The sequence below is a fragment of the Monodelphis domestica genome, chromosome 8 (genome assembly GCF_027887165.1).
Source record: "Monodelphis domestica isolate mMonDom1 chromosome 8, mMonDom1.pri, whole genome shotgun sequence".
In the NCBI taxonomy this organism is placed as follows: Eukaryota; Metazoa; Chordata; class Mammalia; order Didelphimorphia; family Didelphidae; genus Monodelphis; species Monodelphis domestica.
This window is the reverse complement of record NC_077234.1, coordinates 133,159,285-133,180,807: the sequence shown is the minus strand read 5'-3', so window position 1 is coordinate 133,180,807 and position 21,523 is coordinate 133,159,285. Positions and strand designations below refer to the sequence as shown.

General features: G+C 38.0%; 1 protein-coding gene across 2 annotated transcripts in view; it reads right to left on the bottom strand.

Moving 5' to 3' along the window:
* SLAIN1 (SLAIN motif family member 1) overlaps window positions 1-20,687 on the bottom strand; it is an 88,658-nt gene extending 67,971 nt beyond the window's left edge. For both annotated transcript variants that reach the window (XM_007501483.3, XM_007501482.3), the window contains exon 1: window positions 19,010-20,687. In XM_007501483.3, coding sequence (XP_007501545.2) covers window positions 19,010-19,767 — 758 coding nt within the window. In that variant the 5' untranslated portion in view covers window positions 19,768-20,687. The remainder of the gene's footprint in view (window positions 1-19,009) is intronic.
* Between the last annotated feature and the right edge of the window lie 836 nt (window positions 20,688-21,523).

The following is a 21,523-nucleotide window of genomic DNA, read 5'->3' as shown; positions in this document are numbered from 1 at the left end:
TACTGTATGTTCTCAAAATAATATTTCTTTTAAAAAAGTCAAAAAAAAAAGACCCTCTACAATTAGGAGTTTCCAGCAATCCTGATTGGCCTTCCATTTAAATATACTAACTACTTTTCTGGGATGGCTTGGGAATACAATGCTCTTGAATTTGAGATAACTGACAGCCAAAAAACTCTTTTGTTATTTTCACCATTTTAATTAATAAGCATTAATATTTAGTTATAATCAATAAAAACTCTAAACACTAACATTTATAAAAATCTAATATGTCACAATACAATGCTCCACCAGCACCCCTAGGGAATGATTACATGTAGTATATAAAATATGAACAACATAATTAACCTCTTCTTGAGCACTCAAGAAACCAGCTTCCTCAGACTATGCATATATATATATATATATATATATATATATATATATATATATATATATATATATACATAGCTGCAGAAAGAGAGAAGGCTTGAGACAAAGTGCTGAAGATGTACTGCTTTCTGTAGAAATGCTCGCATTTTCTTTCTGAAAAGATCTACCAAGTTACTTTTTCTTTTGTTTGTCACTCTTTCATAAAGGGCTAATGAAGTTTACATATCACCCTAGGGTTTATGAAAATAAATGGAACAATTTCATGGCTAAAACAGTTTTTTTTCTGAATTTTTTTTTCCTTGCTCTCCATAAAGTTATCATCTCTCATTGCCTGCTATTGCTGATGTCTTGTGACCTGTCAAGAGTTATCAAGACATCTAGTTTGTTTATGCATCACTAAGAAAACCATACTTCCTTGTCAACCTCAAACCACTCTTCCATTTCAATTGCACTAAACTGGCTGACAGGATGTGAGGAAGAGGCTGAGATGAATAAGACAGGCTTATCAGGCTCCTCTCACAGAGCTCAGTGTAGTGAGGGAGAAAAGAAAAGTATACAAATGACTATAAAAAAGTAGCTCTCCTGGGCATTTCTATAGCACTTGGTCCTACTGACAATTTCTTGATACTAAAGGCTTCCAATGGTTTCTTTATGGTAGAGTTTTCTCTTGATTCTCACACCTTTCTGACCCTTCTGTTAAGTTTTTTAAAGTTAGAGATATATTTGTTCAATTGGCAAGGATTTGTCACATGTCCCCTCTTCTCCCAGGCACTGGGCATAGAGAAAGAAGGAAATGCTCTCTCCCTTTAGGGACCTCACACTGTACAAGAAAAAAACATGTGTCATAGGTCTGGGACAGAAAGAGTTCTCAGAGCCTATTTCATTCCACTTTCTCATTTTACAGAGGAGGAAACCAAGGCCAAAGTCCATTAAAGTGACTTGTCCAAGGTCATAAAAAAGTAGTAAATCAGGAGGGAAGAGGAGAAGTAAAGGAAATGAATCCTGTAAACATGGTAACATATTTAAAAATCAAAATAAAATAAAAGATTTTTCTTTCTTTACCCCTTACTTTTCTTTTTTTCCACAGAGAGAAAGGGAGGAAGGGAGGGAGGGAGGGAGGAAGGGAGGGAAGGAGGGAGAAAGGAAGGAAGGAAGGAAGGAAGGAAGGAAGGAAGGAAGGAAGGAAGGAAGGAAGGAAGGAAGGAAGGAAGGAAGGAAGGAAGGAAGGAAGGAAGGAAGGAAGGAAGGAAGGAAGGAAGGAAGGAAGGAAGGAAGGAAGGAACTAGTAAATCAGAAGCTGGAGTGAAATAAATGCCAGTTGGCTCACTTAATACCTGACTGTATCTCAGGCCCTTTGGCTAAAGAGTCAGTGCTCTTTTCCCACTGAAACATGTCTACTGTATATAGATGAAGGAATACAAAATGCAGGGAAAACACAAAAATTACAAATAATTTGGGGGTAGGGAGAGGTCTGGTGGAGGTGGCACTTGAGATAAGCCTTTAAGGAAATTCAGTATTCTAAAAGATGGAGGAGGTGAGGAGGAAGCACACTCCACAAACAGCTTGTGCAAAGGCAGGGGAGCTAGAAATCATACAAGAGAATAGTGAGTAGGATAATCTGGCTTGAATGGAGTGTTCAAAGGAGAGTGAGTAGGACAATGTAAAATCATTTTTGGAAGAATGGGAAACAGACTGTAAAGGGCTTTAAATACCAGAGGAGTTAATATTTTATAGTACAGGCAATAAGTAGTAGTAGAATCTTAAGCAAAGGAATGACTTCCTCCAGCTTTTTTCAACATGCGAATAGGAGTGAAGGAAGCAGATGGTGAGAGTATGGGAAAGGCTTGGACTGGAAGTTTATTCATGAGATTAGTGGGTAGGCCATGAAAGAAATAATGTCAATTGCTCTCAACCCTGTTCAACTTTCTCCTTCCAGAGAATGGTGAATAAGAGAGAGAAAAAGACGCTGAGAGTAACACAATTCTCAGACCATCCTCAAGTGTCCATTTAGCTATTTGTGCCATTTATGTAGTCACTGTGCAGTAAAGAAGAAAGTTTTCAGGAAGAACTCAATGAACCACTCCCATACTAACTGGCTCTACATATGAAAGAAAAGAATATATTAGTTGCAGCTAAATAGAGTAACCAAAAGCTTTCAAATTCTCCTAGGAAAGGTGAAAAGAAAATTGGCAATATGGCTTTCTTCCATTGCCTAGAAGCAAGAGAAATCTTTCAAGGATATTGTTGTCTTACCTCAATAAGCCATCCATAGCAATTCTCCCATTTATGAGGAAAAGGACTGAGACCCAGGGAGATTAAGCAATTTACCATAGCTGTGCAGCACTTATTACAAAGTCTGACAAATAGTAGGTGAATAATAAATACTTTCTTCCTTCCTTCTAAAAGTCATACATGTAGAGTAAGAATGAGAGGTAGAATTTAAAGCAATGCCCTCGGACTAAAGAACCAGTGCTCTTTTCCTCTCCCAGCTGATATGCTAACAAACTATTATAGGAAGAAACTGGCATAATCCCCCAAACTAAGCTCTCGATAGATACACAGATATATGATGTCTGTCTATATACTGTCATATGTGTGTGCCTATAAACACACACACACACACACACACACACACACACACACAATGTATCCAATGCAACGGTAAGACAGAAGGCAGAATAGAAAAAACCATATTAGAAAAATATAGTGTTAGATCAAAAACTGAGATACCAAGTTTGTAGACTACTCAGAAACCTCACACCTGTGTATCATCCATAGTTTCTTCAGGAAAAGAGTGATAAACAGCAGACATAACAACAAAAGAAATTGACTGCATCTTGACAAAGCAAAAAGTAACTTGATAGGGGCAGCTAGGTGATTCAGTGGATGAAGAGCTAGGCGTGGAGTAAGGAGGACTGGGGTTCAAATCTGACCTGACATTTCCTAGTTGTATGAAACCTGGGCAAGTCCCTTGACCTCAACTGCTCAGTCCTTACAACTCTTCTGCTTGGAACTGATACTTAGTATCAATTTTAAGATGGAAGGTAAGGGTTTAAAAAACAAAGAAAGAACTAAATATTAACATGAAAATCATTTAAGAATTAGCTACCTTCCTAGAGTCAGATCATAAATTAGATGAAAAAAATACTTAATTTAGATTGTATTCCCTAGACTGTAAATTCCTTGAGCACAGAGAATGCTTTTTGTTCATATCGATATCTTAGTGCTTAGCACATAGTAAGCACATAATTGGGAGAGTTGTAAGAGAAAAAAGAATGAGACATAGATTTTTGGACATAACTAATATGAGTATTTATTTCTCTTTGATAAACATGCTTATTATAATTTATTACATATTTATAACAACTCATGTTTATATTATTGTTATATCATAGCATTAAATATTAAAAATGGTAATAAAAAAATAAAGATGAGATGATGCCACATGGAATTGGCTCAACCAGATCTGTTTAAATTCAAGGTTATGGACTACAAAAAAAAGGGGAAACAAACAATAAATATTACCCATTTTTTAGAGAAGTTTAATACAAAACTAGAAGACTGAAAGAATCCAGAAACAAGCTCAGTTAGTAAACCAAATCTCCTTGCCAAGCCAGAAGACTTGGCAGCTAAATGTAACACTACTTTAGAATACTCACTGGCAAAACCTCATCATGGAAGATGAGCAGTATCACCTCACCAAAAAGGTGAGGAGAGAACGCTGCAAAAAGGGTGGCATGAGACTTAGCTAAGCCATATCCTCTTAGAATATTTGTAGACAAAACAGAAAGGAGAATAACTAATAAACTTGAAACAGAACACATCTGCCAGTGTTTCTAGAGCACTTTATTGAGAAATGACAGATTTTAAGAGTTGAGTAGGACCTTAGCAGCCACCTAATCCAATACTATCTGAATAAAAACATTACTGCTGCAACATACACAGTGGGCATCTAGCCTTCATTTAAAGATGTTGGAGGCCACAAGGGAAAACCTCACAGATTTTCAATGCAGCCTAGTCCACTCATGCATAGTTCTAATTATTAAGGAATGTTTTCCTAATATTAAGCTTAAATTTGCCTCTATGAAACTTCTATTCATTGTTTGTTCTTCTGACCTGTAGAGTCAAACAGGCAAGCTCTAAACCCCTTTTGATGACAAGTCTTCAATTACTTAAACACAGGTATGTTGCTGCCCCTGAGCCTCTTCTTCAGGCTATACATACCTAATTCTTTCAACTGATCTTTATCCATGACATTCAGAGTCCTTCATGATATAGCTTATCAAATGTGCTCCCTAAGGCAACTCATCACAAAACAATCAGAATATAAACAAAACTACAAAATCCTCTTTGTAGAAATAAAGGCAGAGGGAGTCAAAATGGCAGCTTAGAAACAGCATCAGCTCAAACCTCCATAAACCATTGCTTACTAATCAAAAACACAAAGCTTAAAGGGGTCTGAAAACCAAATCTAACAATCAGAAAGAGCTAGGGAACTCTCCTCCAGGACCCAACTTAAAAGACTGATCTGAAAGTCTTGCTAACTAGGCTCTAAGAGCAAAGACTGCAACAAACTATAGGCAACAACCCTGATAAGAGGGTGGGAAGCCCCGCTCCTTTTCAGCTTCTGCTATCAGGCTGGAAAAATCTTTTTTTTTTTTAATTTTATTTTATTTAATTAGATTATTTTGAATATTTTTCCATGGTTAAAAGACACATGTTCTTTCCCTCTCCTCCCTCCATTCCCTTCCCATATCAGATACACAATTCCACTGGGTTTAACATGTGTCATTGATCAAGACCCATTTCCATATTATTAATATTTCCACTAGGGTGATCTTTTAGTCTGCTTTCAGCCTGGGAAGATCTGATAACCTGATCAATCAGCAGAACAGAGAAGAAGCCCCTTCAGGACAGAATTATACCTAGAGGGAACACTGACAAACTTTATAGGATAAAATGCCAAGACATATATGTGTGTGTGTGTGTGTGTGTATGCATGTGTGTGTGTGTGTATACACATAAAACAAGAGTTTAATACTAAGAGAAATGGGAAAAGAAACAAAATGGGGTAAATTTATATGTCATAAAGAAGTGCATGGCAGGAGTAGGGGAGAACACCAATGCACTGGAAGGGTAAAGAGGATGGAGAAAGGAAATAATTCTTACATGAATTGAAATTGACTAAAAGATGGAAGAACAATCAAATCAATTGAGACAGAGAATTGATTCTTGCCCTATAGAGAAGTAGAAGGGTAACAAACAGACTGGTGAGGAGAGAAGCAATAAAAGGGAATGAGAGGGTTGGGGGGTAGCTTAAAAACACCATAAAGTAATAAGAGGGGAATAAGAAGGGAGGGGGGTAGAAAAGGAAGTAAAATAAGGGTGGGAATTAGAGGGACTGATTAAAAACAAAACACTGGTATAGAAGGAAATAGTGAAAGAAGAAGGGGCACAACTAGAAGTAGAAATCAAAATGTTGGGAAATACACAGCTGGTAATCATAACTCTGAATGTGAATGGAATGAACTCACCCATAAAACTCAAGCAAGTAGAAAAGTGGATTAGAAACCAAAATCCTACCATATTTTGTCCACAAGAAACACACATGAGGAAGACAGACACACATAGGGTAAAGGTTAAGTGGATGGAGCCAAATCTGTTGGGCATCAACAGATAAAAAGGCAGGAGTCACAATCATGATATCTGACAAAGCCAAAGTAAAAATAGATCTAGTCAAAAGAGATAGGGAAGGTAATTATATCATGTTAAAAGGCATTATAGGCAATGAGGAAATATCAGTACTCAACATGTATACACCAAATGGCATAGCATCTAAATTCTAAAGGAGAAACTAGTGGAGCTCAAGGATGAAATAGATAGAAAAACTATGCTAGTGGGAGACCTGAATCTTCCTCTATCCGATCTAGACAAATCAAACCAAAAAATAAATAAGAAAGGGGTAATAGAAGTGAATGAAATCTTAGAAAAATTAGAGTTAGTAGATATGTGGAGAAAAATAAATAAGGACAAGAAGAAATGCACCTTCTTTTCAGCAGCACATGGTATATTTACAAAGACTGACCATGTACTAGAGCATAAAAACATTGCAAATTAGTACAAAAGAGCAAAAATAATAAATACAACCTTTTCAGATCACAATGTAATAAAAATAATAATTAGTAGGGGTACATGGAGAGGCAAATCAAAAAATTTGAAAATACGATACTCCAAAATTGGTTAAAGAACAAATCATAGAAACAATTAACAATTTCATTGAAGAAAATGACAATGATGAGACATCCTTTCAAAATCTATGGGCAGTACTTGGGGGGAAATTTATAACCTTTGGTTCATATATTAACAACTTAGGGAGGGCAGAGGTCAATGAATTGGGCATGCAAATTAAAAAACTAGAAATTTTACAAATTAAATATCCTCACATGAAAACTAAATTAGAGAGCCTAAACACCAAAGGAGAAATTAATAAAATTGAAAGTCAAAAAATTATTGATTTAATAAGACTAGAAGCTGGTACTTTGAAAAAAACAAATAAAATAGACAAAGTATTGGTCAATTTAATTTAAAAAAAGGAAAGAAGAAAACCAAATTGACAGTATCCAAGATAAAAAGGGAGACCCCACCTCTAAAGAGGAAATTAAGGCAATCATTAAAAACTATTATGTCCAATTATATGGCAATCTAGGTAATATGAATGGATATTTACAAAAATATGAATTGCCTAGATTAACAGAAAAAGAAATAGAATACCTAAATAACCCCATATCAGAAAAAGAAATTGAACAAGCCATCAAAGAACTCCCTAAGAAAAAATCCTCAGGACCAAATGGATTCACAAATGAATTCTATCAAACATTCAAAGAATACCTAATCCCCAAACTCTAAAAACTATCTGACAGAATAAGCAAAGAAGGAGTTCTACCAAATTCCTTTTATGGCACAAATATGGTACTGATTCCAAAGCCAGACAGGTCAAAAACAGAGAAAGAAAACTATAGATAAATCTCCTTAATGCACATAGATGCAAAAATCTTAAATAGAATACTAGCAAAAAGACTCCAGAAAGTGATCAGAAGGGTTATTCATTATGATCAGGTGAGATTTATACCAGAATGCAAGGATGGTTCAATATTAGGAAAACCATGCACATACTTGACTACATCAACAAGCAAACCAACAAAAATCAAATGATTATCTCAATTGATGCAGAAAAAACCTTTGACAAAATACTACACTCATTCCTATTGAAAACACTAGAAAGTATAGGAATAAAAGGGCCTTTCCTAAAAATAATAAACAGTATATGTCTAAAACCATCAGCAAACATCATCTGCAATAGGAATAAACTAGAAGACTTCCCAATAAGATCAGGCGTGAAACAAGGATGCCCATTATCACCTCTATTATTTAACATTGTACTAGAAACCCTAGCAGTAGCAATTAGAGAAGAAAAAGAAATTGAAGGCAATGAGGAGACCAAGCTATCACTCTTTGCAGATGATATGATGGTCTACTTAAAGAATCCTAGAGAATCAACCAAAAAGCTAGTCGAAATAATCAACAACTTTAGTAAAGTTGCAGGCTTCAAAATAAACCCACATAAGCCATCAGCATATTTCCAACACATCTCAGCAGCAAGAATTAGAAAGAGAAATTCCATTTGGAAATCACCCTAGACAATATAAAATACTTAGGAATCTATCTGCCAAGACAAACACAGGAACTATATGAACACAACTACAAAACATTCTCCACACAATTAAAACTAGATCTAAGTATTTGGAAAAACATTAATTGCTCATGGATAGGATGAGATAACATAATTAAAATGACAATCCTACTGAAACTAACTTAATAATTTAGTGCCATACCCATTGAACTACCAAGAAACTTTTTTAATGAATTAGAAAAATATTAAACAAAGTTCATTTGGAAGGACAAAGGTTCAAGGATATCCAGGGAAATAATGAAAAAAAGACAAAGGAAGGTGGCCTTGCAGTCCCAGATGTCAAACTATATTACAAAGCAGAGGTCATCAAAACAATTTGGTACTGGCTAAGAGACCGAAGGGAGAATCAGTGGAATAGACTTAGGGTAAGTGACCTCAGCAAGACAGTCTATGATAAACCCATAGATCCCAGCTTTGGGGACAAAAATCCACTATTTGATAAAAAAAACTGCTGGGAAAATTGGAAGGCAGTAAGTGAGAGATTGGGGTTGGATCAACATCTCACATCCTGCACCAAGATAAACTCAGAATGGGTGAATTGAACATAAAGAAAGAAACTATAAGTAAATTAGGTGAACACAGAATAGTATACATATCAGATCTTTGGGAAAGGAAAGATTTTAAGACCAAGCAAGAATTAGAAAAAAAAAGTCACAAAATATAAAATAAATAATTTTGGTTACATTAAATTAAAAAGGTTTTGTACAAACAAAACCAATGCAACTAAAATGAAGGAAAGTGACAAATTGGGAAAAAATATTTATAACAAAAACCTTTGACAAAGGTCTAGTTACTCAAATTTTTAGAGCTAAATCAATAGTACAAAAAAATCAAGCCATTCTCCAATTGGTAAATGGGCAAGGAACACGAATAGGCAATTTTCAGATAAGGAAATCAAAACTATTAATAAGCACATGAAAAAGTGTTTTAAATCTCTTATAATCAGAGAGGTGCAGATCAAAACAACTCTGAGGTATCACCTCACACCTAACAGATTGGCTAACATGACAGCAATGGAAAGTAATGAATGCTGGAGGGTATGTGGCAAAGTCAGGACATTAATGCTGGTGGAGTTGTGAATTGATTCAACCATTCTGGAGAGCAATTTGGAACTATGCCTAAAGGGTGCTAAAAGACTGTCTGCCCTTTGATCCAGCCATACCACTTCTGGATTTGGGCCCCAAAGAGATAATAAGGAAAAAGACTTGTACAAGAATATTCATAGCTGCGCTCTTTGTGGTGGCAAAAATATTGGAAAAGGATGGGATGCCCTTCAATTGGGTAATGGTTGAACAAATTGTGGAATATGTTGGTGATAGAATACTATTGTGCTAAAAGAAATAAAAAAACTGGAGGAATCCCATGTGAACTGGAATGACCTCCAGGAATTGATGCAGAGTGAAAGGAGCAGAACCAGGAAAACATTGTACACAGAGACTGATACATTATGGTACCATCAAATGTAATGGACTTCTCCATTAGGGGCAATGCAATGATCCTAAACAATTTGGAGGGATTTATATGAAAGAACACTATCCACATTCAGAGGAAAAACTGTGGGAGTAGAAACATGGAAGAAAAACAACTTCTTGATTACATGGGTCAAGGGGGATATGATTGGGAATGTAGACTCTATATGAACATCCTAGTGCAAATATCAATAATATGGAAATAAATTTTGATCATGGATACATGTAAAACCCAGTGCAATTGCGCATCGGCTGTGGGATGGGGTGGGGCTAGGGGAGGGAAAGAACATGATTCTTGTAACCAAGGTAAAATGTTCTAAGTTAATTAAATACTTAATTAAATATTTTCCAAAAAAAGGCAGATACTTAGAGAGGCATTCGCTAGATACACAAACAAAATAACCAAATTATCTAGTGTTACTGTATAGAATTAGACAAAACAGCAACATTCAAGAGAAAGAACAAAAAAGTTTCAATTATCTTCAGGGGTAAAAATTGAAGTTAAAAAAAGTAGGAATAAACTAGTCTCAGATTATCAGATCTCTAGCTATAATATGGTAATGATCAAAATAATTTTATATTAATTAAAAAACATAATAGCCTACTAGCATTGGGATTGACAACCAAAATCCAGAAGCAAAGAGGAAAAGTCTAGTATTCAATAAACATGACACCAAAATTATTTGAGTTAGTAAGACAAAAACTGAGGGAAAAAAGTGAGAAGGAAAATCTTCCCTTTCATCCTCCTTTTGTTTTGTCTTTTGTCATTATATTTATTGTAAACTCCTTGAGAGCAGACATTGTCTTTTGATTATCTGTATGAGCAGTACTTAGCACAATAATGGACACATAGGTGTTTAATAAATGTTTATTCACACTATTGACTAATGACAATATATTTATGTACTAGGATTTTAATGTGCTTCCTGAATTAATTTCCTTTTTCTCCCCAAGTGATCAACAGGGATTTAAATTGTATGCATTTATACAGTTTCAATGTATTACAATATGTAGTTTAAGTACATGATTTCAGTTAAGTCTCACAAAATGGTTACCACATGTATTGTTTTCCCCATTTCATAGCTGAGGAAAGTAAGTCTTAAATATTCAAGTCAGGATTTGAAACCAAGTCTTTGTGATTTCAATTTCTGTATCTATTCACTACATCATGGCTTTTCCTTTTGATACCAAATATATTATATTAGAAAACTGGGATGGCTCTTAAGAAGATGAATTTGAGAAGAATTCATCAACCCATAACAAAACATACTGAAGAAATCTGTTATCAAAATAATTTTAAAAGGTACCCATGGATCAAATTTTCAAGACACAGAAAAGTGGGGAAGATTTCAAAAGTATAGAAAAAAATAAGAGTACTTTTGATTTTTAAAATTAAAAACTACCTACTCATGTCTTTCATATCTCCATAAAACTTTTGTGAGAGCAATCTTTGAATGAAAACAAGAGGTGTGTTACAAAGACTTTTGAAGATTTTTAATATAGCAAGCCACATCTTAAAAGTCAAAAATTAAGAAAAACAGAGGATATAAAATCCATTATTCCTATTGTTTTCTGGTTTCAAAACAGAATTTTACTTTCAGCTTTTAAAAATAATATAGAAATTGTTAAAATTATGGTATAATAATTTAGTGAAATATATTTTGCAATTAAGAACAAAATAGAGAAGCAGCTAGGTGGCTGAATGGATAAAAAGAGGTCCTAGGTTCAAATCTGGTCTCAAACACTTCCTACCTGTGTGACCCTGGGCAAGTCACTTAACTCCCACTGCCTAGCCTTTACTGCTCTTCTACCTTGGAACCAATACATGGTATTGATTCTAAGACAGAAGGTAAGGGATTTTTTAAAAGAGTGTAATGTGGCACAATGGATAGAATTCCAGGACCTGGAGTCAGAAGACTCAAGTTCAAATTCAGTCAAAATACTTACTATGTGACCTTGGGCACTTAAACTTTGTCTGCCTCAGTTCCCTCACCTGTAAAATGAGCTGGAGAAGGAGATGGCAAAGCACTTCAGTATCTTTGCCAAGAAAACCCTGTAATAATTAAAAATGGGTTTGACAAACATGAGAATTTAAAAAAATATACTATGATTGCCATTTATACAAATAATTAACTTCTCCAGTCAAAATGACTGTAAGCAGCTTTTATTTACAGCAAGGTATTAAAGTGGGAAATATAGAAAAGAGGTAGAAAAAAAATCACCTAACTACAAATATACTAAATCCTAATGCCTACAGACTATGAATGTGAATCCAAAGTCCTAATTAGGAAGCCAAAATTTGAAGAGCCAGGAGATGCTGAAAAATCTGCCAAGAACTTTCAATGCACATAAGGCTAAGATGGCCAAGAATCTCACCAAAGCTCACACTGAAGAGAGCATTCTACCGAGAGAGAGAGGGAGAGAGGGAGAGAGGGAGAGAGAGAGAGAGGGAGGGGGGGAGAGAGAGAGAGAGAGAGAGAGAGAGAGAGAGAGAGAGAGAGAGAGAGTCCTCACCTAAAAGCCAAGGAAGGAATTGAAAAAATTTTCTCCTCACCTGAAGAGCCAAGGAATGAATGAATGAATCTTCTCTTATGTCTAGCCTTTTATAGTCCTTTTTCCCAGTCACTTCCTGTCTCTCTCCTACTTCCTGTGCCTCCCAATTTGCCTAGCACTGTCCAAGGTGGAGGCAATGTTTGTGGCCTTTGGGGGTGTGAACTTTTTTTTCCTAGTAAGTGACTTGTGAACTCTCTTACTTAGTGACTAAGTGTTAAGTAGAGATACTTTAAATTCTTGATTGATTAAAGGTTGCTGACTGATTACATTAAAAATAAACAAGGAGTTTAATTCTCTCTTCACAACCCCAAATGGATCTGAAAAGATTGAACAACATGGCAGATGTGATGAGAATTTTTTCCCCCTGCTCCTTAAGTATCAAAAATCAAGTGTCATAAAACAGAGAGTCATATGCTCACCTAAAATATTAGACAGAACATAGAGAAAAGTCCTGAGTAAAGTGGAAATTGAAGATAGATCCATTGAAGATAAAAAAAGTTCTTCAAGGGTTCTTGTACATGAATTATATTATAATTACTACATCTAGACCCAAAACACTACAGGCCATCTTCAATGAAATTCATGGCCAGAGGTAACAGACTAACTATTTAGCATGGAAAAACCAGAGTATGTGTATCTATATATAAAATATGTATATATATGCATATATGTATACATATTCCAAATTAAGATTGAGCAGATACTTATTGTATCTGTGGAAGTGTGTATGTGTGTGTATGTGTGTGTGTATATATACATATATATATTTCATATCAGGATGTATATTATTAGAAAAGAGTATAAATCCATATTTATGCATATATATAGTAGTATTTATTATGTATTTGCCTAAGTGAGTTTAATGTTTGGTTTGATTTTCAGTGTAAAACTTATGCAATGTTATGTTTATTGTAATTTTCAAAAATTTTTCTCTAAGTTAGATGTTAATGTAGTATAAGAGTAGTACAATGTTCTGTATTAGCTGATAAAAGAGTATTTTGAGTTTAACATTTGCATGGAAGTTATGTTCATCTTTTGTTTTGATGTTATTTGCTTGTTTTGCTTTTGCTTCTGTTTGACATTTGTACTTGTTTATTATTTAATTCCTTTTCCCTTGTTAAATTCCCTAGAATAGGTTAGCATTAGTTAGATTACAATAGTTTAGTGTAAGTTGTTTGTTATTTTGGGTAGATATCTTAGTTTAGGTAATTGGTAAGTATTTTATATTGTGCACAAATGCCAAAATAGTGTTTTCTAACACAATTTGGGCTTTGTGCAAAGGGGGGACTGTAGTAAGCAGAGAAAAGACTAATTTGATTGACAGGGAACATGCGACACAGATTCACATATGAGCCTGGGTCAAGATTCCAAGGGGTTGTGGTCCCAACTGAAACCTGCTTTCTTGCTGAATCTTTTGGAGGTAGCTGTGATTTCCACCTATCCACAAGATATCTGGCCCTTTGTGAGATACTAGCTTGAGGGGAAAGAGAGAGACTTGACTGCTGGCAGCTAGATTGAAGACCAAAGAAGACCCATCAAATCTCTACTGGACCTAATTTGGACTTTGCCTCTGGGATCTTGGCCCATTTCTGAACTCAGTCTGTGAGATTCTGTTTGGGGGAAACTTAACTTAAGATAACTTAGCCAATAGATTAGTATTAAGGGAAATTAGTTTGGGGATAAAATAAAAAAATTTTCCTTCTCCTTTGTTACCTTCATTCCTTTTTTCCCATCAATAAACTTAAAATATTCAGATGTTTACCTCTTGTCTCTTCCCCCTAAACTTCCCATAATAATAATAATATACATATGTGTATACATATGTATATATATATATATACACCCATACTCATATAAAATAAGGATAATAATACTGCAGCTGATGACTAGAATGGGGTGGACAGAATTTGAAAAACTATCAATACAAGACTTTCAATAACCTCAAACCGCTCAGTGACACCAAAAATTGCTTGTTTTGTTTGTTTTTCAAAACGCCAATGTTTTCTCTGTGATAGTGGAATAATCTGCTTTCAGAAGAATGAAAATTTCAAGCCATCAAAGGGTAGTAGAAAATGCAAAGTAGGCAGGAAATAGAACATTATCAATAATGACCTGATATAAGTGCTATTATCAATGACATGTAGGACTGGAAAAGGAAGTAGCCAAGTCATGCAGTTAAGTTCAACTACCAAAAAGTATTTTAATGAAATGTCATCGAGACTTCCTAAGACACCAAAAAGCAATATAGTTCAATTCATTAAACTAAAATTGACTGCAAAACAAAAATAAAAACATTTTTGCCAATGGTAGAATGAGTTTTGTCAGTAATATTTTATCCTTGTAATATTCTTGGCAGTTACACATAAATTTATGATGTCATTTTTAAGTAAAAACACAAAAGATTACAACAGTATTTTGATGACATCAGCCCTTCAAATCATGATATAAAGTCTGGGAACAGTTTCTTTTGTATCTGTCAGGATGATAAAGAGGAAACAATCTCTAAATGCTGGGAAAACATTTCTTCTTCATTGGAAGAAAAATGAAATTTTCTTGCTAGTAGTATGTTAGCATCAAATAGACACTAGGCTACCCACCTCATCCCCCAAAAATATCCCTCCTAGAGCAGCTACAAGTGTTACTCAAATCAGCTTGTTCTTGGTTTAGAATTGTAATCTAGAAGTTGTGCCTAAAGGCTTTATTCAGTTTCTCTTCACAATTCCCTTTCAACATGCTCAGCAGTCCTTCCTAGTCTGCCTTTAATCTTTCTTCTTCTTCTAACTATGAACTTATTTCTTTCTTCACAGCCAAACTTCTTCCAAAAGTTGTCCAAGCCCAATGATCAACTTTCTCACTATCAAATTTCAATTCAGCTCACTGTATTCTTATTTCCACACTATTAGCGTTTTCACACTACAGAAACTTCTTTAATGTCTCCAATGACATCTTAATTGTTGAATTAAATGCCCTTTCAATTCTGTGCCATTATCCAGTTTGATCTCCAGCTCCAAAGAGTTCTTAACCTTGTGTCATGGACCCTCTCAAAATATTTGTTAATAAACAACTTCTCAAAATGTTTGTTAATAAACAAAACAAAATATATAGGATCACAAAGAAACCTATTTTAATGAATTTTTTTTATCCAAGTTCAAGAATCATGGTTACAAATGGCTGACCTACTTCTGGATACCCTCCCCTCCCTTGGATTAAGAGACATCAGTCTATTGGAATTCTACCTCTTGAAGCTCTCTGTGTCCTGCACTAGCTATTTATGTTCTCCCTAACTTTTTTTTTTTAAACCCTTACCTTCTATCTTGGAGTCATTGGCTCCAAGGCAAAAGAGTGGTAAGGACCAGGCAATGGGGGTCAAGTGACTTGCCCAGGGTCACATAGCTGGGACCTGTCTGAGGCCAGATTTGAACCTAGGACCTTCTGTCTCTAGGCCTAGGTCTCAATCCACTAAACCACCCAGCTGCACCCTCCCTAACTTTTAAAATGGGTATCCCCCAAATTCCTTAAACACCTTAAACTCCACAAACCTGGTTATTGTCTTTTCCCAAAAAGCAGAGACCTGATGACTTCACTATTTCCATCTGTAGTATTGCCAGTCACCCAAGTCTTCCAAATCCAAAGTTATCTTTTATTCTTTTACCTCCCTCACCTTTCAGATAACAGTTATCATTCTCTCTTTGCAAACTCTCATATTCTTTCCTTCTATTCTCAACCTCACAACCCTACTACCATATTATCCCTATTACCTGATTATCTAGACTACTACAGTGATATTTTCACTTCCATTTTGCCACCTCCCTGTCAAAGTAAGGCTTCACTGTCAAAGAAAGTCTTCCTTAATCATCCATCCCATTGTCTAATTGCCCTCCTCAAAACCCTAAAAGACTGACGGCACAACTCAGATCTTAAAGACCAGGCCAGAGGAGATAAACTCTTCCTTAATGAAGAAAAATCAGTAGCTTCAAAGAGCATAAAGGGAATATTGACAGGCAAATAGTGTATTTTGGGAGGGGGGACTGAGATAGTTCCATTTCACTATCAGAATAAAAATTGGAAAAGGTGCCAAATAAGGAAAAATCAAACTTAAACAGCAGCAAAACAAGACCAAATGGATTTTCAATTAATGCTAATAAGATGTCTGGGAGTCTGTCATCAAGGCCCTCACAATCTGGCACAATGCTGTCCTTCCAGAGCTATTTCACACTACTCTCCTCTAGGTAATCTCTGCTTCAAATTGGACCAGTTGCCTGCCCACCCCCTGCTGCTTTGCTGTCTCCATGCCTTTGCTCACTATGTAAAGCCTTCTTTACCAGGCCTTTCCACCTACAGCTGCTGAATTCCTATCCACCCTTTAAAGCCCAACTCAATTACCACCTCTTCAATAAAACCTTTGATGCTTCTCCAGGCAAAGTTTTTAACCTGGTGTCCATGAACTTGCAGAGTTCGTTTTCCCCTGAGTTGACAACTATACTTCAATATAATTGGTTTCCTTTGTAATCCTATGTATTTTATGCATTTAAAAATATTCTGAGGAAGAGTTCATAGGATTCACCAGACTGCCAAAATCGTCCACAACCCTTCCCCGAAAAAGGTTAAGAATTCCAGCTTTCAGACTTAGATTTTTCTTCTTCCTAACAGTTATCTGTATATGTAATAATCCTCTTATTGGAAGTTCCATGAGGGCAGGGTCTCCAATCTAAAAATTATCCTTAATCCCCATTAAAAGTAAAGTAAGCTGTATTCTTAAAAAGGTCTCGGAATATCTTTATCCTCATTTAATAACCTTTACTAGTTACTTGATATAGTTGAAATCACTAAAAACTAGCTAACCACCTTTAAAAACATTACTATGTCACTGATTTGGAACTTACAATATAGAAAATATTTAAACTTTGGGAGAAAAAAAGTTTAAATCAAAGAATGCTTAGAGTACAGTTTGTGTTTTCTGAACCACCTGCACAGGTATCAAAATAAAGAAGTTCTGATGGATCTTGTGACTATCTTAAGCCTTCCTATACTTAAGACTTGGTGCCAAAATGACTTCTCTTCATGTTATCTGAGGCTATCAGACAAAAGGATAGAAAGAAAAAAGCCTAACGGGGAATAGTTAGGAAAAGAAAAGGGAACTCACATGAGAGTCAATGAGGGTAGGCAATGGAAGTAGCTGATTAAAGTACAACAGAATAGAAAATATTTTAAAATACCCCTATTCAAAAAATTCACATTTTAGAGCCAAAAATTAAACTGTCTATTATAGAATGTGATATTTTTGTAGGGGGAGGGAGGCTTCTTTTCCATAGTCAAGTTGTGAGTTTCAGAGAAAAACAACTATTTCAGGGGACAGTGAACACACCAGGTGTTATAATTTTAAGTTCTGCCTAGGGCAGACAAATGTTTTGTCCAGGCAGGTTCTGCCCTACATAGTCTCTTCCCCTAGTTTAGAGAGAAGCTTTCTTATTGTTATTTGTTCTTTCACTGGATTTTAAAAATGCAATTCATGCAACAAGCCTGTGAAAACAGGGAAAGAATCAAGGTTTATCTTTTAAAACCAGACATTAACAAATCAAAACCTTAAGGGGGGACCAATGATGTTAATTTTCCCTAGGTGAATGTCACAACCTCTGAATTTTTTCTGGGCCAATTTTTACTAATGAGGAAAATAAAAGAGATTGAAGTAGACATGCTTTGAGATCCCTTCCACTCTAGAACCACGATCCTATTTGAGTTTTTAGGTCATCTGTTGAAGTTCACTAATTGGAAATTCCCAGAACTTTTAGAACCTTTTACAAAAGGCCATCCCAGTTGGAAAGGATACTTTTCTAAAAGTAAGTAAGTAGTACTCACTGGACAAGGAAAAGAGGTAAAGAGTTTCCAAATGAGCTTAAAATAAAAATTGCCCTTGGCTACCTGGTAAAATTTCCACCCAACATACACATGCTTAGGAATCCATAGTTACGTTTACATTTCTTACATCCATATCTGAGAAGAGTCTGTGAAGTCAGCACATTTTGGAAGGCAAGTCTGAATCTCAAAAGGGAGATAAGCAAGAATAAAATATCAATGGAAATGCAGCAACTGAAAATGTATGACTGCACCAACCCAGATCTCTCAGATGAGACAAAATATATAAACTGTTCCTTAAATAGAAAAAATCATTTGCTTCAATGGAGCAAAAAGGAAGTATTAGTAGGCAAATAGTATAGAGTAGAAGAAGGGAATTCAGATAATAGGATTGGTCTGTTTCCCTATGGGGAAAGGTAATAGTGACCGAAAAGCAGATATAAACAGCTGCAAAACAAGATCATATGGATTTTCCAGTTAATGCTAATAAGGAGTCTGAGATCCAACAATTGTATCAAAAGGATTAAAAGGCAAGCGGGTATAGCTAGCCAATTCATCGCTTAGATTTCAGCGGAGCTATCAGCAAAGGGGGGTTTCCAGCGATTTGAGGTGGGGAAAGCTTCCTTTGGTCCCTCAAGAGAATGAAAATAATCGCCCCTGCTGAAGGAGAGCCAGGAGCCCGGGAGTAACACACGCTATTTGCACCTGTCACTGCCACCATTTCCGGTATCAGAAGAGAGGAAGCGACAAAGTTGCCCTCAGGGTCTCCGAGGAAGAGAAAGAGGATGGAGGTAAAGAGGAAGGGTAAGGCCTTATGAACCCAGAGAGGGGCACCTTTCTAATTCTTTCGCCTCCCCCAGAACATCTAGGGCCCCGGGGACCAGGATCTTCAAAGACACGTTCCCTCGAGGATAGGGCAACTGGACACGCTCCAGGGACCAGGGTTACGAGATGAGCACAAGGGCTGGAATAATAAAAGGAATGCGAGAGATGGCGAAAGGTTCAACGATACCATGTATACTCGTCCTCCAGCTGGCTGCAGAATCCGTTCTCCAGGTCCAGCAGCTCCACCTCATCCAGCAGGGTCGGAGCAGGAGAGGATGGGGCCGAAGTCCCCAGAGGAGACGCGCTCCTTGGCTCCTGTCCCCCGCCAGTCCCACCTCCCCCTCCGCTTTCTCCAGGCCCGGGGAAACCGGCGGGGGATGGTTTGAAATAGACGAAGGGTGACTCGGGCTGAGCTAGGCTGCACAAGAGGGTAGGGGCAGGGCTGGGCAAACAGTAGGTACCAGGGAAAGCCGGGCTTCCGCTGCCGCTGCTACTGCTGCTGCTGCTGCCGCCCCCCGTGCTCAGTGCCAGCGCCAATCCTCCGGCGGAGCCCGCAGCCGGGGGGCTCAGGGGACTTCCAGCTGCAGGCGGGACGGTCACGGTCACAGCCATGGCTGGCGGGGACAGCGGCGGGGGGAGCAGCAGCAGGTGCGAACCGGAGGAGGCGGCGGCCGCAGCGGGGTGGGCGGAGGAGGTCAAGGAGGAGGCTGAGGCTGAGCAGGAGGATGAGGAGGAGGCGGCGGCCGCGGCAGCGCTGGCCGCCCGGCTCCTCAGCTGCTCGTTCTGCTTCTCCAGCTTGCGCACCAGCTCCTGCAGCTTCTTCACCTCGAGCTCCGCGTTCACCACGCTCCCAGAGCCGGCTCCGGGGCCGCCCCCGCCAGGAGAGCATTTCACCTGCTCCGCCATCATCTGCGGCGCGGGTGGCTTCAGCAGAGCTGCCTCCATCCTCCACGCCTGGACCCTAGAACCGAGGCCGGGGCCACCGTCCCCGCGAGCTGGGGCTGCTGCTGCTGCCGCTGCCGCTCCTCCCTCCCTCCCGCCCGCCCGAGATCGGGGGCCAGCACTGCAGGTACAGAGAGCGAGCCCCCTGCGAGCATCGGCCACCTGCCCCGGCCTCGTCCGGCCGAGCGAGCGCGAGCCAGCGAGCGAGCGGGCAGCAGCCACCAAGTTCTTCTGCACATGCTCACTGGAGCCCCCTCCAGTCCCACAGGGCTTTCAAGAGCTAGGATCCGAGGTTCCGGGTTTTTGCCGGGGCCGGGTGGGGGTGGGAGGCGTGGCGTGGCGTGGCGTGGGAGCAGTTGGGGGGGATGCGCTTTGATGAGAGGGAACTGTGAACAGTGAAAGGGCGGCGCCAGATCCGAGACTTGGGGTCTTGGGGTCTTGGTGACAGGAGCGGAAATCAATACCCAAGAGCTCGGCCCAAGCGCCTAATGAAGGGAGTGGTTTGGGCCCTATGTAAAAAGTTTTCCTTCCTTTCATTCATCCCGAAGCATTGACCCAGGCTTCCCGGTGGGTGCACATTGTTTCCTATGTGTTAGGGGAGGAGATTTTGAAAACATTTGGAAGGCACAGTGCCGGTGGTTAGGAAGCTTAAATACCAGGCGACCAAGCACCCAGGCCCCGGTGGGCAGTGGGATCATTCACCACCCACTGCTAAGAAAAATCTATAGTTATGAATACCAGTGTTTGTTGATAGGCTTTAGGGTGCACACACCATAGTGATTCTAAAAGCAGTCAAGCATTGACATTGGTAACCCAAATACACAAAAGTGTAAGAGGTAAAAACTAATTATTTGAGAAGCTGTTGAAAGGGACCTCAAAGGTCATAAAGGAAAGGAATCACCATTGTAATACACTGCAATATTCCCAACAAAGAGTTATCAAGTCAACGTGAATGCATCCAAAAGGAGGGAATCCGGCATTGGATGAAATGTTGAATCTGGTCAAGACAGCATAGGTGGAAGACTGCCTCCTAGGTGGAACAGCATAGATGGAAGCTGTTCCAGATAACCTCAATTCTGGGGTCTTTATACTTTTTACAACAGTGAAGACATGACTCTAGAGTGGTATGCACTGAGGCATGGGCAGGGAGTAGGTTTGCCTGAAGACATGGGGTGACCCTCATAGTTTAAAGGACAGATGGATGATGTCTGATATACAACTTGATGATATCAAAGAGGTGTATCTCTCTTTCCATCTCAAATGTAAAGGACAATCCAAGGAGGATAATCCTCTCAGTCTTATAGGAGTTATCAGATGCTTGGGTTAGGAGTCACCAAGATAGAAGGGAGCACAGGAATTTCCCTGCTTACAGTTTGCCTAAAACATTTCTATAGTTTGGGGGGTACAATGCCCATACCATACACTAAATAATTCTTCCACATGAAAACCCTTCAAATACTTGAACTTAACTATCATCTCTCACTTTTCCTCAGGCTAAAGATCCTCACTTTCCTTCTATTGATCCTTTTCTATTATTCTTCCATTTCTTTTTTCATAGGAAGATGTTGGAGGGAGGGAGTGTCTGGAATCTAGTCCTAGCTTTTCTGTTTTTCAGTCTTGTCTGACTCTTCAGGACCCCATTTTGGAGTTTTCTTGGCAAAGATAATGGAGTGATTTGCTATTTTCTTCTTCAGCTCATTTTACAGATGAGGAAACTGAAGCAAAAAGGATTAAGTGGTTTGCTAGTGAGTTTCTCAGG